Here is a 13,311-nt window from a genome sequence, read left to right as displayed (position 1 = left end):
GAGGAGAGGAGAGGAGAGTGCAGTGAATGGACAGAAACCAGGGCAGCAAGCTGCGAAAGGAGAGAGGCAGCAGGGGTGTCTGGAGCATTGGGCAAGGTGGACGGCTGGTTTGCTCTCCCCCAGTGATACTGCTCTGCCCCTGCCCCACTCGGGACCCACCCTGCTCCCCTGACCTGCCTGGGCTGGGACCATTCCTGCACTGCCCCCACCCCCAGCCCAGGCCTCTGTGAGCCAAATGCTTTTGGCGATCGGGGCTCCAGGCTGGCAGGGCCTGGCTGAGCCCTCCCAGCCATGTCACGGGGCACTGAACAGCTGATGGGGGGTCACTCTGACCCTGGGATCCCATTGCCTGGAGCTGACCATGGTCCCTTGCACTATTCCATGCCCAGAGAGTCCATGGCTTCCTCAGATGCCACATAATCCTGGGGCCAGCGTGGCTGGCTAGGCCCTGCTCCCACCCACAGGGCGAGGGCAGGGGAGCTGTGTGACTGAGCCCCAGGTTTCCTGAGCCGAGGCCTCTGTCTTCGCCTTGGGAAGGGGGGCTCCTGTTCTGTCCAGCCTGCGCAAGGGGCCTAGCACCTTGAGCCACTCACCGCAAGTCTTCTCCCCCAAGTCCCCCAAGGCAGAGCCTGACACTTACCCCCACCCCCCCACAGGGCAGCATGACGAACATCCTCTGCGACAGGATCCCTGCAAGAGAGAGAGGCTGTCAGGGACCAGGGTGGGAGGGCATGGGGGGGCGCTGTAGGTTGACAGGCAGGCAGCAGGAGCAGCTAGGGGTGGGGGGGGGGGGCAAGAGGGTAGGAGGTGCCTGGAGTGTGAGGGGGACAGGAGGCACCCAGGAGGAGGGGGATATGGGGGGCAGGAGGCACCTGGCCTGGCTGCTTGGCGAGAGTTCGGCTTTGCTTTTCAGCATCTGGTGGAGGTGCGTGGCCAGGGCTGGACTGAGCCCGGAGCAGCAGGCGCCTGGGAAGGTGAAGGGGTGTGTACTACACAGGGAAGATGCAGGGTGCTGAGTGCCGTGCAGAGTCCAGGAGTGGGAGGGTCTGGAGAGCTGGGGCAGAGGAGGTTGGTGGCAGGATTGGGGCCAGCTGTCACAGCTGCATGCGTCTGGCAGTGTCATGGGGGCATTGGGTATTGCTCCTAGCCCTCCCCAGGAGTCGGGGCACCCCATCGGGCTATTCCCCAGTCCTCTCCTATGAAGGGTTCCTGCCAGGGACCTCAGAAGCCTGTTCCATCTGCGCCGCCAGGCGAGGGTAGTTGAGTTTAGGAGAATCATCCTGGCCCAGCTGCAATCCCACATCCTCTTGGCTTGGGCTGAGTACCCCCAAGCTACCTGCAATGGGGGCACGGTGATGAACTAGAGCCAGCACCCCACCTCCCTGGGGCTAGTGCCATGGCACACAGGATGATGGCGACTTCATCCAGTGCTCTGGGCTTAGCCTGGCCATGTCCACTCCACATTCTGCCTCCAGCTCTGCCCCTGGGGTGGCATTTACCCAGCGCAATGCCAAGGTGCAAGGCAGCAGAGACCCAGCCCTGGTGTGCCCTGCGGCCTGCATTCTCCCTGCAGCCTAGGAAGCCAACCTGCTCAGCTAGTGCGGCTGCACTTGGGTCCAGATTTTCCAATGTGCCTAACTCCCAGCAGCTCCCTCTGTGACCTGGCCCTTAGCCCCTAAACAGAGAGCAGAGCGCATTAGGGGGCTCTACGGATCAGTGCTTGTGGGGGAGGGTTGGGGTCCAGTGCAGAGAAACGGAGAGGATGGGGCTAAAGTTGCCCAGTGCCCGGAGTGTGTGACCCAGGGACAGCCCCCAGATGGCTACGTGTCTGGGGCAGCGGGGCCACCAGTGTCCCGAGGAGGCAGCTTGCTGGCCTCTGCGGGGGGAGGGGTGGCCCTGTCTCCTACCTGCCAGTTTCCCGTTGTCCAGTTTGAGGCGATTGAGGGGATTGGTGCCGTAGAGGAAGACGTGGCGCTCAGTGTGCACTGACTGCAGCTCCTCCAGGGTTGCCTTGCGCCCCCGCAGACACTGGCAACAAATGGGAGCAGGGCAAGTTAGCAGCATTGGGAGGGAAGAACGGGAGGCAGGGATGGGCATTACTCCCCTGCGTGCCCACATGCCACTGCCCGCAGAAATCCCAGTCCCTGCCCTCAGCTGGAGAAATAACGGCCTGAATGAGAGCTGCAGGCTGGGACCAACATCTAAGCACCAGGAAGGGGGGCCTGGCGGTGGATCTGTTGGGGTCTGGGAGTCCCTGGGGGCTCAGCGTGCCAGCCTCACACCCAGGCCCCCTCCCAGCCCCTGGGGGCTCAGCATGCCAGCCCCCCACTCAACCCCCTCCCAGCCCCTGGGGGCTCAGCGTGCCAGCCCCTCTCTCAAGGACTTGCTTGGTCTTTACGGTCTCAGCTTTCTTTCAAACCAATTGCAAGGCCCTGTCTGCACAGCAGTTGCACCGGTTCAAAACTGATGGTAGTTAAATGGGCGAGGACCTGGCCTTGCCGCTTTGAGCTAAATCGGTTTGAACGGGATTGAGGCCTTGTCTACATGCAAAGGCTGTAGCACTTAACTGTACCAGCGTGAGGAGATTGAGGGAGCTGGTGCATTGGCAGGTCCACTGCTCACCTGGGTCCAGTGAGCCCAGACAGGGTGGGGAGAGGGCACCATTATCCCAGTATAACTGGGTCTGCACTGGGGCTGTACCCGTAGAATTGCTGCAGTAACCCTGCCCCCCCCGTGGCTCCATCAGGACACATGCAGTGTGCAGAGCAGGCCTTCACTTGGGCTAAGCACGCCAACCCCAGCCGTTTGCCCCAGTGTAACTAGACCAAAGGCTCATCCCCAGAGCAGTCCCAGGCAGGTGAGAAAGTCCAGCACTGTCATTCTCCCAGCAGAGGCGCTCTGATCAGAGGGGCCTTTGGCAGTTTAGCTTATGTGACTTTGGAAGTGTTTTAAAACCAAACTGGTGCTGGCACTGGGAGAGCACACGCGGTTTAGCTGTGCTGGGAGGCAGGGACGGACACTCCCTGGGACACCAGGTAACACTCTCCTGTGTAGGCAAACCCCAATCTAGTGAGACTAAGGCCACATCTACACTACAGAATTATGTCGATCTAGCTTACGTTGGCATACAGCCACCACACTATTAAATGGCTTGGCTCCTTGGGTCGGCGGTGCGTGTCCTCACCAGGAGCACTTGTATCCATTGTGCTGTCAGCGTGGGGCATTGTGGGACGGCTCTTGGAGCCAGTAACAGTCGACGTAAGCAATGCAGAGTCTACACCAGGGGTCGGCAACCTACGGCACGCGTGCCAAACACGGCACGCGAGCCGATTTTGAGTGGCACGCTGCCTGCCCGGTGAGAGGAGGAGGAGGGGCGGAGGGGCCGGAAAGCGCCACGCTGGGGAAAGAAGGGGGAGGAGGGAAGCTTGGCTGCCGCAGGACCAAGCTTCTGCCTCCTGCCCCTGCAGGGGAGAGCTGTGGGAGGGGGAGGGGGGTCCCGGCCCCCCCGCCCACCGCTCTCTCCTGCGGGGGCAGGAGGCCGAAGCTTGGTCCTGTGGCAGCCACGCTCCCCCCCCCCCCCCGTTTCTTCCCACAACGTGGCGCATTCCGGCCCCTCCTCCGCCCCCCTCTGCGGAGCAGAGCCGAGCGGCAGCGTGCTGGCTGCTCCGTAGAGCAGGCAGAGAGAGGTAGGGACGGGCCTGGGGGAAGGGGGTGGAACAGGGCATATCCCTCCCAGCCCCCTGCCTTGAGCCGCTCAGGGCAGGGGGCTGGGAGCACCCCCACGAGCCGAGCACCCCACCCCTCTGCCCTGAACCCCCCACACACCCTCCAGCCTTCTGCCCTGCACCCCCCCACACACCCCAGCCTTCTGCCCTGACCTCCCCCCAACACCCAGCCTTCTGCCCTGCACCCCCCACACACCCTCCAGCCCTCTGCCCTGCACCCCCCACACACCCTCCAGCCCTCTGCCCTGCACCCCCCACACACCCTCCAGCCTTCTGCCCTGCACCTCCACACATACCCCAGCCCTCTGCCCTGCACCTCCACACCCCCCCCAGCCCTCTGCCCTGAACCCCCCCCACACCCAGCCTTGTGCCCTGCATCTCCACCCCCCCACACCCAGCCTTGTGCCCTGCACCTCCACACACACCCCAGCCCTCTGCCCTGACCCTCCCCACACACACCCAGCCTTCTGCCCTGCACCTCCACACCCCCCCCAGCCCTCTGCCCTGACCTCGAGTCACCCCACTCAGCCCGCTGCAGGCCTAGGTGAACAGAACCCCAGGCCGGCAGCAGGCTGAGTGGGCTGGCGGCGTAAGATCAGCATTTTAATTTAATTTTAAAGGAAGCTTCTTAAACATTTTGAAAACATTGTTTACTTTACATACAACAATAGTTTAGTTATATAATATAGACTTATAGAGCGAGACCTTCTAAAAAACGTTAACATGTATTACCGGCACGCGAAACCTTAAATTAAAGTGAATAAATGAAGACTCGGCACACCACTTCTGAGAGGTTGCCTATCCCTGGTCTACACCGACCCTGCGTCGACCTAATGACATCGACTGTGACTGCGCTGCTCGGGGACGGGGTGTTACTAAGGTGGTGAAGAGGGGCCCTCATGTTGGCGGGAGCCAAATTTAAGTGAAAACACGTCCATAGGTAGGTCGACGCCAGGCAGCTTACATTGACCTAACCACGTAGTGCAGACCAGACCTGCTGCAAGCTTTCTAAGGCTGTACATGGACAAGGCTTGAGTTTGCAGGGTCTGAGATGGGGGAACCACCTCAGCAGGGGCTAACACAGATACCTGTGATGATACGTAACGTCCATGCTCTCCGCTAGGTCCCAGCTGTGCAAAGCATGGGGAAGGAGGAGGGTCAGCAGGACCAGAGGGATGGAACAGGGCCAGGAGCCAGAGGAGAGAAGCAGAGCCAGGAGCTTTGTGGGCAGCGTGCGTGATTGGGAAGCATCCATGTCTCTCTCCTGGATATCAGTGGGCACTGACCCGCGCTTGGAGAACTTGATCCAAGTGTTTCATGCTTTTCTCACCAGAAATGAGTGAAACCCCTTGCAATTTCCTCTTACAAAGGCAGGCAGGACTCATGATTGTTGTGAGTCTTGGCTCCTCTGGGGCAGACCCAGAGCCCCCGCCTCTGCACCACCTGGGCCTTCCTGATGTAAGCTGCCCATCCTGTCTGAGGCCTCCCTCAGCTTTGGCAGGACAAGCTCAGCCCACACTCTCTCACTTACCTCACACTGGCTGCGCAGACCCCGCTCTTGCAGGCGGGACCAGATGCTCTGAATTCTCCCAGCATGCTCAGGGTGGTTGCTGTTGTCCCCGCAGGAGCACTGGTGTTTGAGCATCACGGAGTCATACACGAGCCCTGAAACACAACAGCAGGTGGGGGTGTTAGGGGACACCCGCCCTGCTATGATCTCTGTCACCCCGGTGCAGTGCCGGGCTCAGCTCCACGATGCTGCTGCACTCACAGCCCAGGCTGCTGCTCTCTCCTGGGCACCTGACCATCTGCACAGGCTCCCTCCTGGCCGTGTCTGAATGGGAGTCCATGACCGAGCGTGATGGCCCCCAGGACTGGGTTGCTGCACAGGGCCCAGCGTGGAGCTCCCCTACGACACGCCTGCCTCCTAGCTGCAGGCTGTCGCCCCGGCTCCTCACACTGCCCTGTCTGCTGTCACATGGAGGGGGCAATCCCGGGGCAGCCCTGTGTGGCTGGGTCCCAGAGACGTCTCTTCCCACACACCAGCCCAATCGGGGAGCCCAGCCGAGAGCCCTTCGGGGCAGGGGGCTGGCTCTAGACCCCACTGCCCCGGGAGGTCTGGGCGGGATGGACCAGTGAGGGGGTCAGTGTCGACATGAGCCAAGCGGCTGGGCACTGGTGCCCTTATACCTCTGAAAATCAGTGAATACAGCACACACCACCGTACACAATCACTCCTACCCTCCCCCCAAGCCCCACAAGCGCTCACCCTCCAACCCCACGGGGGCACTCCCCCCGCCCCAGCTCCACAGGGGCACTCACCCCCCCAATCCCACGGAAGCACTCACCCCCACCCACCCCCCACCCCACAACCCCATGGGGGCACTCCACGCACACACCCCACCCTAGGAGAACTCCACCCCCCAAACCTCACAGGGGCACTCACCACCCCCCGCCTCCAGCCCCAGGGGCACTCGCTCCCCCAATCCCACAGGGGCATTCCCCCCCCCCAGCCCTGGAAGCTGGCTCTGAGCCTTGTTTGGAAGCCCAGTCCCTCTTCAAAGGGTCTCTTCAGAGACCCTACAGCTACCTCAGTCTCTGCTGTTACGGCATGGCCCTCAGACCAGAGTCTCCCTGGACACCTCCCCATCCAAGGAGGCCTGAGCCGAATCCTACTCCTGCCTCAGGCCGGCAGCGGAGGAGACCCTGGTCCTTGCACTCCAGCCCAGCCACTAGGGCGCGGCAGCATCTCAGCTGGCCGTTGGGTGAAGCACTGGGCCTCTTTGCTGGAGGGCATGAGCTGGACACACCCAGGGGGCGAATGACACAATGGGGACGGCAGGCTGGGCAGGCTGGGATCCTGAGGGCTCAGTCTTGGCGCTTCACGCTCCCTTGGAAGAGCTTGGGCTCTGAAAAGCACCGTGGGACCGTGCTCCTTTGAGCCCCACCAGTTCCTCCGGTGCCTGCCTGTCTCCTCTCCAGTCCTGGGGCTCAGGAACATACTGAGGGGGGAAACGTGCCTAGAGACCCACCCCGGCAGGCTGGGGGAGATGACCGAGCTGTAAGGATAGTGTCTTCCAATGGACACAAGCTATACACTGCCACCCCCAGCCTATGTACACTTTTAGGGAGGGGGCGATAGATGCAGCAGGAGACTGGCCTGGCACAGGCTGGCTCCCCAGGCCCTGTTGCCATCAGGGCAGTTTAGGGCTGGCACCGTGTGGGCAGAGATATGCAGGGTTTATCCGGCTTTCCTAGGGACAGAGTGTGACTGGTGCAGTGAGGCTGAGTAGTGTGGTGCTTAGAGCAGGGGAATGGGAGTCACGACTCCTGGGTTTTAGTCCTGACTTTGACCTGCATGTGAGCTTGGGCAAATCCCCTCCCCTCTCTCTGCCTCAGTTTACCTGGCATGTCATCTGCTGCTGTGGGGTTTAATTACCATGTGAGGAAGTGGGAAGATGTGATACTTTTGAATACTGTGTGCCTCAGTTTCCCCTATATGCTGCATTGTTACCCAGTGGGGAGGAAAAAAACTCTTTTCTCTCAGCGCAGGCTAAGGGACAAAGATGTGAGTGTCCTCTAGCTGTCTGGGCCTTAAGCCCCATATCAATGGAGCAACCAAGAAGACAATGGCAAATCTTGTCACCAGGACATTGGCACCTGACAACCAACAACCACAGATTGCCCCACCTCTCTGCAGGAAGCTACCCTAAGGACTTCCTGTGCTGTGTTCCAGTTAATGAATAAACCTTCCCACTTTGACAATGCTGTCTGAGTGTCACTGCTAATGGTGTGAGGTGCATTAGGCCCTAACGAGCGCACAAGTCTCCATCAGGGTCTGTCTCAGTTGGACTCACTGAACGGAGCTCACGGTGTGAAGCAGGAGTGTTGCAGGCCCAGAGGTCCATTCTAAGGAAGCGGTGAAGCCACGTGGCTTGTGCTGGAGGAAGAGCAAGACCCCCAGGGAGTCTGGCACTGAAGGGGTTCCTCCTAGAGACCGTTCCAAAGCCGGGGCCATAGCACCAATCCTGTGTATCCGTGACATACCTGCAGCCCTACTGGAGTGCCCCCTGCTGGAGGCAGCCAACATTACCTGTTGTGAACTGCGGTTTGGCTGGTGGCTCTTGTGCCGGCAGGGAGAGTGCCTTGGCGGGTGCGTCCTGGGCAGGAAGGGCGATGGTAGCAGTGGCAGGAGATGACTGGGCCCTGGAGAGAGGCCGGTGCCCTCCGTGTGTGGCAGGGACCATCAGGGAGTCGGCTGGTGGCTGCCGCTTGAGGAGCGAGTGCTGCAGGCGCTGGTGATGCTCCCACAGGTAGGCCTGCTGGGGAGAGGGTGTGACAGATGAGTGGGCCAGGGATGGTCTGGGGGACTCTGCAGAGGGCCCAGGTGCACATGCCACTCTCTAGGCCGGGGAAGACCACATCTGTCAGTGAGCTGAGTGCAAAGGCTGTGCTAACACCCCCCAGGGCTAGTCTGTGCGGCAGCAAGTGGGGCCAGTGGCTCCCCACAGCATCTCGGCAGCTCTTCAATGCCAGGCCTGACAGCGGGTGTGGGGGAGGGGATCTCTGCACTGAACATCAGGATCTGCTCACTATGCAATGGGCCTGTTCTCTCTGGGCAGTTCCCAACCCAACCCAGGGCTAGTCCAGAGCTTCCACAACGGACCAAGGCACTGCTGCCTGGGCCTTCGCCAAGTCACAGTGTCTGATGCCCTCTTGTGGCTCTGCATGGCATTACCCCACCCACCCACTGAGCTTAGGGGAAAGGGCGTACAACACGCCGGTGGCAGGGGACCCACAGTGCCCGGTCTCCTGCACACGTTACTTTGGCAGTACAGTAGGGGACCCCTGAACTCTTGCTGGCCTAGTAAAAGTGCTGCAAACCCTGGGGTGGCAGGGGTATAAAGGTACTTTATGGTGGCATAGGCGACCCCATATGGGAAGGGGAATAAGCCATCCCAATACAGGCCCCTTTCATACAGAAATGACACACAAGGAGACTCTGCTAAGCAAATAGTAGGGCTGCAAAGCTCAGAAATGCCAGAATTCAGGCTGCCCATGCGACCCTCATCCAGTCCTGGCGCAGGGGCCTTAGCCACAGTCGTTAACGACACGATCGCAGAGCAGGTTTCCAGAGCCCCTGGCCCTGCAGTGCCCGCTGTGGGCAGTGCTCACTGAAGGAGCAGCCAGCCAGCACTTGGTTTTCTCCTCACTGCTCACTGTGTGGCCCCAGCCTCGTTTCCTGCACACTATTCCGAGCCTTCTCTGGAGACACAGGGGTTTGTGATGGGGGTGTCGGGCAGCCTTAGCTCCTGCTGTGTCCTTCAGCCCTTAACATCTAGGAATCCTCAGCAGAGCCCCTCCACCCCAATGGCAGCGCGGAGCAACAGGAGCAGGACGGAGCTGCTGGCTGAGGGGCAGTGAGGTGGGCCCAGGAAGCCCTCGTGCAGGCCCACAGGTGCCCCCCAGTCATGCCCCCTTTACTACCATCCCCTCCTCTCACGGGAGGACGTTTGCCCAGCGGGGTTTTGTGCCCTCCAGAACAGAGGAGCTGGCAGCCAGCCAGCAATGCAGGCGGGGGTGATGAGTCCTGATGGCTCCACGCAGGCCCCTCCCCACCCCAGGCACGGGTTTGGAGAGGACACTGATGCCACTGAGTTGGCTGAGCAGCCACACTCCCATGGCCAGTGAAGTGAGGGCTGCTCCAGGCTGGTGCTGTGCCCAGCACCCCTGGTGCCCAGATCCCTGCCAGCCCTTAGGTACCTGCTGCAAGACGAGCTCCTCCTGTGGCTGCATCAGCTTCGGGCTCCGCTCAGGCTCCTTTGTGCTGACCCCTGGCCGTGTGAGCTCCACTCGGCCCCTAGGCTGGTCACTGCGCTCGCTCCCTCCCTCTGGGAGCCCACCCTTGGCCTCCATGTCCTCCGAGGAGGGGATCTGCCGCAGACGAGGCTTCTCACTGGACTTGGTCATTAGCTGCAGGGCAATGGGTCAAAATCACTTTGGGGAAGAAAGCTACCAGAGGCTCCCCTGGGACAGACCCCCACCATCTGATCTGGATATGGGCAGAGATCTCTTTAATCTATTTAATGAAATAAATACTAGTGGGAATTGTGTGATGATGGGAGACGTTAACTTCCCAGAGATAGGTTGGAGGACAAGTGCTACTAATAACAGCAGGGCCCAGACTTTCCTGGATGTGATAGCTGACAGATTTCTTCACCCAACAGTCGCTGAGCCTACAAGAGGTGATGCCATTTTAGATTTGGTATTGGTGAGTAGTGAGGGGAATAGAAGAGCTGGTTGCAGGAGACAACCGTGGTTTGAGTGATCATGAGCTAATTCACTTTAAACTAAATGGAAGGATAAACAAAAATAGGACTGAAACGAAGGGCCTTGATTTCAAAAGGGCAAACTTTAAAAAATGAAGGGAATTAGTTAGGGAAGTGGGATTGACTGAAGAACTCAAGGATCTGAATGTGGAGGAGGCCTAGAATTACTTTAAGTCAAAGTTTAGAAGCTCTTTGAAGCCTGCATCCCAAGGACGGGGGGGAAAATTGTGGGGAAGGGTTGAAGACCAAGCTGGATGTCCAAGTACTTGAAACAGGTGATTAAGAGAAAGCAGAAAGCCTACAAGGAAGGGAAGGTGGGAAGGTTCAGCAAGGAAAGTGACCTCTTGGAGGGCAGAAAGCGTAGGGGGAAAGTGAGAACTGCCGAAAGTCAAGCAGAGCTGGACCTTGGAAAGGAAATTAAAACCAACAGTAAAAGGGTCTATAGCCATATAAATAAAAAGAAAACAAGGAAAGAAGAAGTGGAGCTGCTAAGCACTACGGATGGGGTGGAGATTAAAGATAATCTAGGCACGACCCAAGGCCTAAACGAATGCTTTGCCTCCGATTTTAATAAGGGTAACGAGGAGCTTAGGGGCAGTGGCAAGGTGGCTAATGGGAACGACAATATGGAAACAGAAATTACCATATCCGAGGTGGAAGTCAAATTTAAACAGCTTAATGGAACTAAATCGAGGGGCCTAGATAATCTCCATCCAAGAATATTAAAGGAACTGGCACATGCAATTGCAAACCCAATAGCAAGGATTTTTAATGAATCTGTAAACTCAGGGGTCGTACCCTATGATTGGAGAATTGTTAATATAGTTCCTATTTTTAAGAAAGAGAAAAAAGTGATCCAGGAAACTACAGGCCTGTTAGTTTCACCTCAGTAAGGTCTTAGAACAAATTTTGAAAGAGGAAGTAGTTAAGGACATAGAGATAAATGGTAATTGGGATAAAATACCACATGGTTTTACAAAATAGATTGTGCCAGACCAACCCGATCTCTTTCTTTGAGAAGAGAACTGATTTTTTCGACGAAGGAAATGCAATAGATCTAATCTACCTGGATTTCAGTAAGGCATTTGTTACAGTTCCACAATTATTAGTTAAATTGGAGAAGATGGGGATTAATATGAGAACTGAAACGTGGATAAGGAACTGGTGAAAGGGGAGACTACAGTGGGTCATACTGAAAAGTGAACTGTCAGGCTGGAGGGAGGTTACTAGTGGAGTTCCTAAAGATCAGTCTTGGAACCAATCTTATTAAAAAAATTTATTAATGATATTGGAACAAAAAGGGGGAGTGTGCTAATAAAATCTGCATATGACACAAAGCTGGGAGCTATTGCCAATATGGAGGAGGACCAGAATATTATACAAGAAGATCTGGATGACCTTGAAAACTGGAGTGAAATTGAATAGTGCAAAGTGCAAGGTCATGCATTTATGGACTAACAACAAGAATTTTTGCTATAAGTTGCGGAAGTATCAGTTGGAAGCGACAGAGGAGGAGAAAGACCTGGGCATATTGGTTGATCACAGGATGACTATGAGCCACCAATGTGATATGGCTATGAAAAAAGCTAATGCGGTCTTGGGATGCATCAGGCGAGGTATTTCCAGTAGAGATAAGGAGGTGTTAATACCATTATACAAGGCACTGGTGAGACCCTAAGTTCCCTGTAAGCTGCGCGGTCCTGCAGAAGCATATTTAGTGCTGCACAGGTGCTCAGAGAACCTGCCCAGGGACCTGCTCTGCCCCTCCCCCGGCCCCCAACCTGCTGCAGCCAGGGTGCCCCTCCCACAGCCCCAACGCAACCTGAGGCCTGGACCTGCTGGGGCAGTGCGGCTGGAGCAGCCCCAGCCGCGGCTGGTGTGGCCCAGGAGTGGCTGGGGCGGCGCGGCCCGACCCCAGAGTGGCCCGGACCCAGACGCAGCTGGGGCGGCGTGCCCCGACCTGACCCAGACCTGCTGGGGCCGGGGGAGGGGTGCCTATCCTGCAGCCCCAGCCCCACAGCTCCCGTGGCGGGGAGAGGCGCCTCTCCCGTCCAGCCCAGGTGCTGCTGCGGGGAGAGAGGGCTGGGAGGAGTCCTCTCTCCCCGCTGTAGCCATGGAGCACCCTCCTGCACCCCAAACCCCCTGGCCCCAACCCAGAGCCCGCACCCACAGCCGGAGCCCTCACACCCCTGCACCCCAACCCTCTACCCCAGCCCTAAGCCCCTCATCTCCAGCCCCACCCCAGAGCCCACACCCCCAGCCAGAGCCTTCACACCCCTTCACCCCAAGCCTCTGCCCAAGCCCTGAGCCCCCTCCCACACTCTGAACCCCTCGGCCCCACCCCCACCACATGAATTTCGTGAATGAATGAAAAAATGAAAAAATTCATTCCACACATGGGTGGAAAAAATTAGAGGGAACAGGGAGACCTCATCTGGAATACTATGTGTAGTTCTGGTCTCCCATGTTTAAGAAAGATGAATTCAAACTGGAACAGGTGCAGAGAAGGGCTACAAGGATGATTCGAGGAATGGAAAATCTACCTTGTGAGAGGAGACTCAAAGGGCTTGGCTTGTTCAGCCTCCCCAAACGATGGCTGAGGGGAGATATTGCTCTTTATAAATACATCAGAGGAATAAATACCAGGGAGGGAGAGGAGTTATTAAAGTGCCAATGGCTATAAATTGGCCATCAACAAGTTTAGGTTTGAAATTAGATGAAGGTTTCTAACCATCAGAGGAGGGAAGTTCTGGAACAGCCTCCCAAGGGGAGCCGTTGGGGCAAAAAACCTAACTGGCTTCAAGACTGAACATGATAAGTTTCTGGAGGGGATGGGATAATGAGACTGTCTATACCTGATCTGCGACTACTAGCAGCAAATATCCCCAATGGCCAGTGATGGGACCCTAGATGGGGAGGGCTCTGAGTTACTATGGAGAATTCTCTCCCAGGTGTTTGGCTGCTGGGTATTGCCCACATGCTGAGGGTCCAACTGACTGCCATATTTGGGGTTGGGAAGGAATTTTCCCCCGGGTCAGATTGGCAGAGACCCTGGGGGGGTTTCGCCTTCCACTGCAGCATGGGGCACATGTCATGTGCAGGTTTCAGCTAATGTAAATGGTGGATTCTCTGTAACTTGAAGGCTTTAAATCATGATTTGAGGATGTCAGTAACTCAGCCAGAGGTTCGGGGTCTATTCCAGGAGTGGGTGGGCAAGGTTCTGTGGCCTGCAATGTGCAGGAGGTCAGACTAGATGA

The 13,311-nt window shown here is 57.6% G+C and overlaps 1 protein-coding gene across 1 annotated transcript in view; it reads right to left on the bottom strand.

Moving 5' to 3' along the window:
- Positions 1 to 13,311, bottom strand: part of HDAC7 (histone deacetylase 7) — a 135,689-nt gene that overhangs the window by 13,205 nt on the left and 109,173 nt on the right. Inside the window, exons 11-15 of the mRNA XM_065419364.1 lie at positions 9,489 to 9,698; positions 7,819 to 8,047; positions 5,257 to 5,390; positions 1,908 to 2,028; positions 641 to 690 (exon numbers count right to left, since the gene is read on the bottom strand). Of these exons, the coding sequence (XP_065275436.1) occupies positions 641 to 690; positions 1,908 to 2,028; positions 5,257 to 5,390; positions 7,819 to 8,047; positions 9,489 to 9,698 (744 nt within the window). The remainder of the gene's footprint in view (positions 1 to 640; positions 691 to 1,907; positions 2,029 to 5,256; positions 5,391 to 7,818; positions 8,048 to 9,488; positions 9,699 to 13,311) is intronic.

This window comes from Emys orbicularis, chromosome 19, assembly GCF_028017835.1.
Source record: "Emys orbicularis isolate rEmyOrb1 chromosome 19, rEmyOrb1.hap1, whole genome shotgun sequence".
NCBI lineage: Eukaryota > Metazoa > Chordata > Testudines > Emydidae > Emys > Emys orbicularis.
This window is presented reverse-complemented; position numbering and strand designations above follow the sequence as displayed.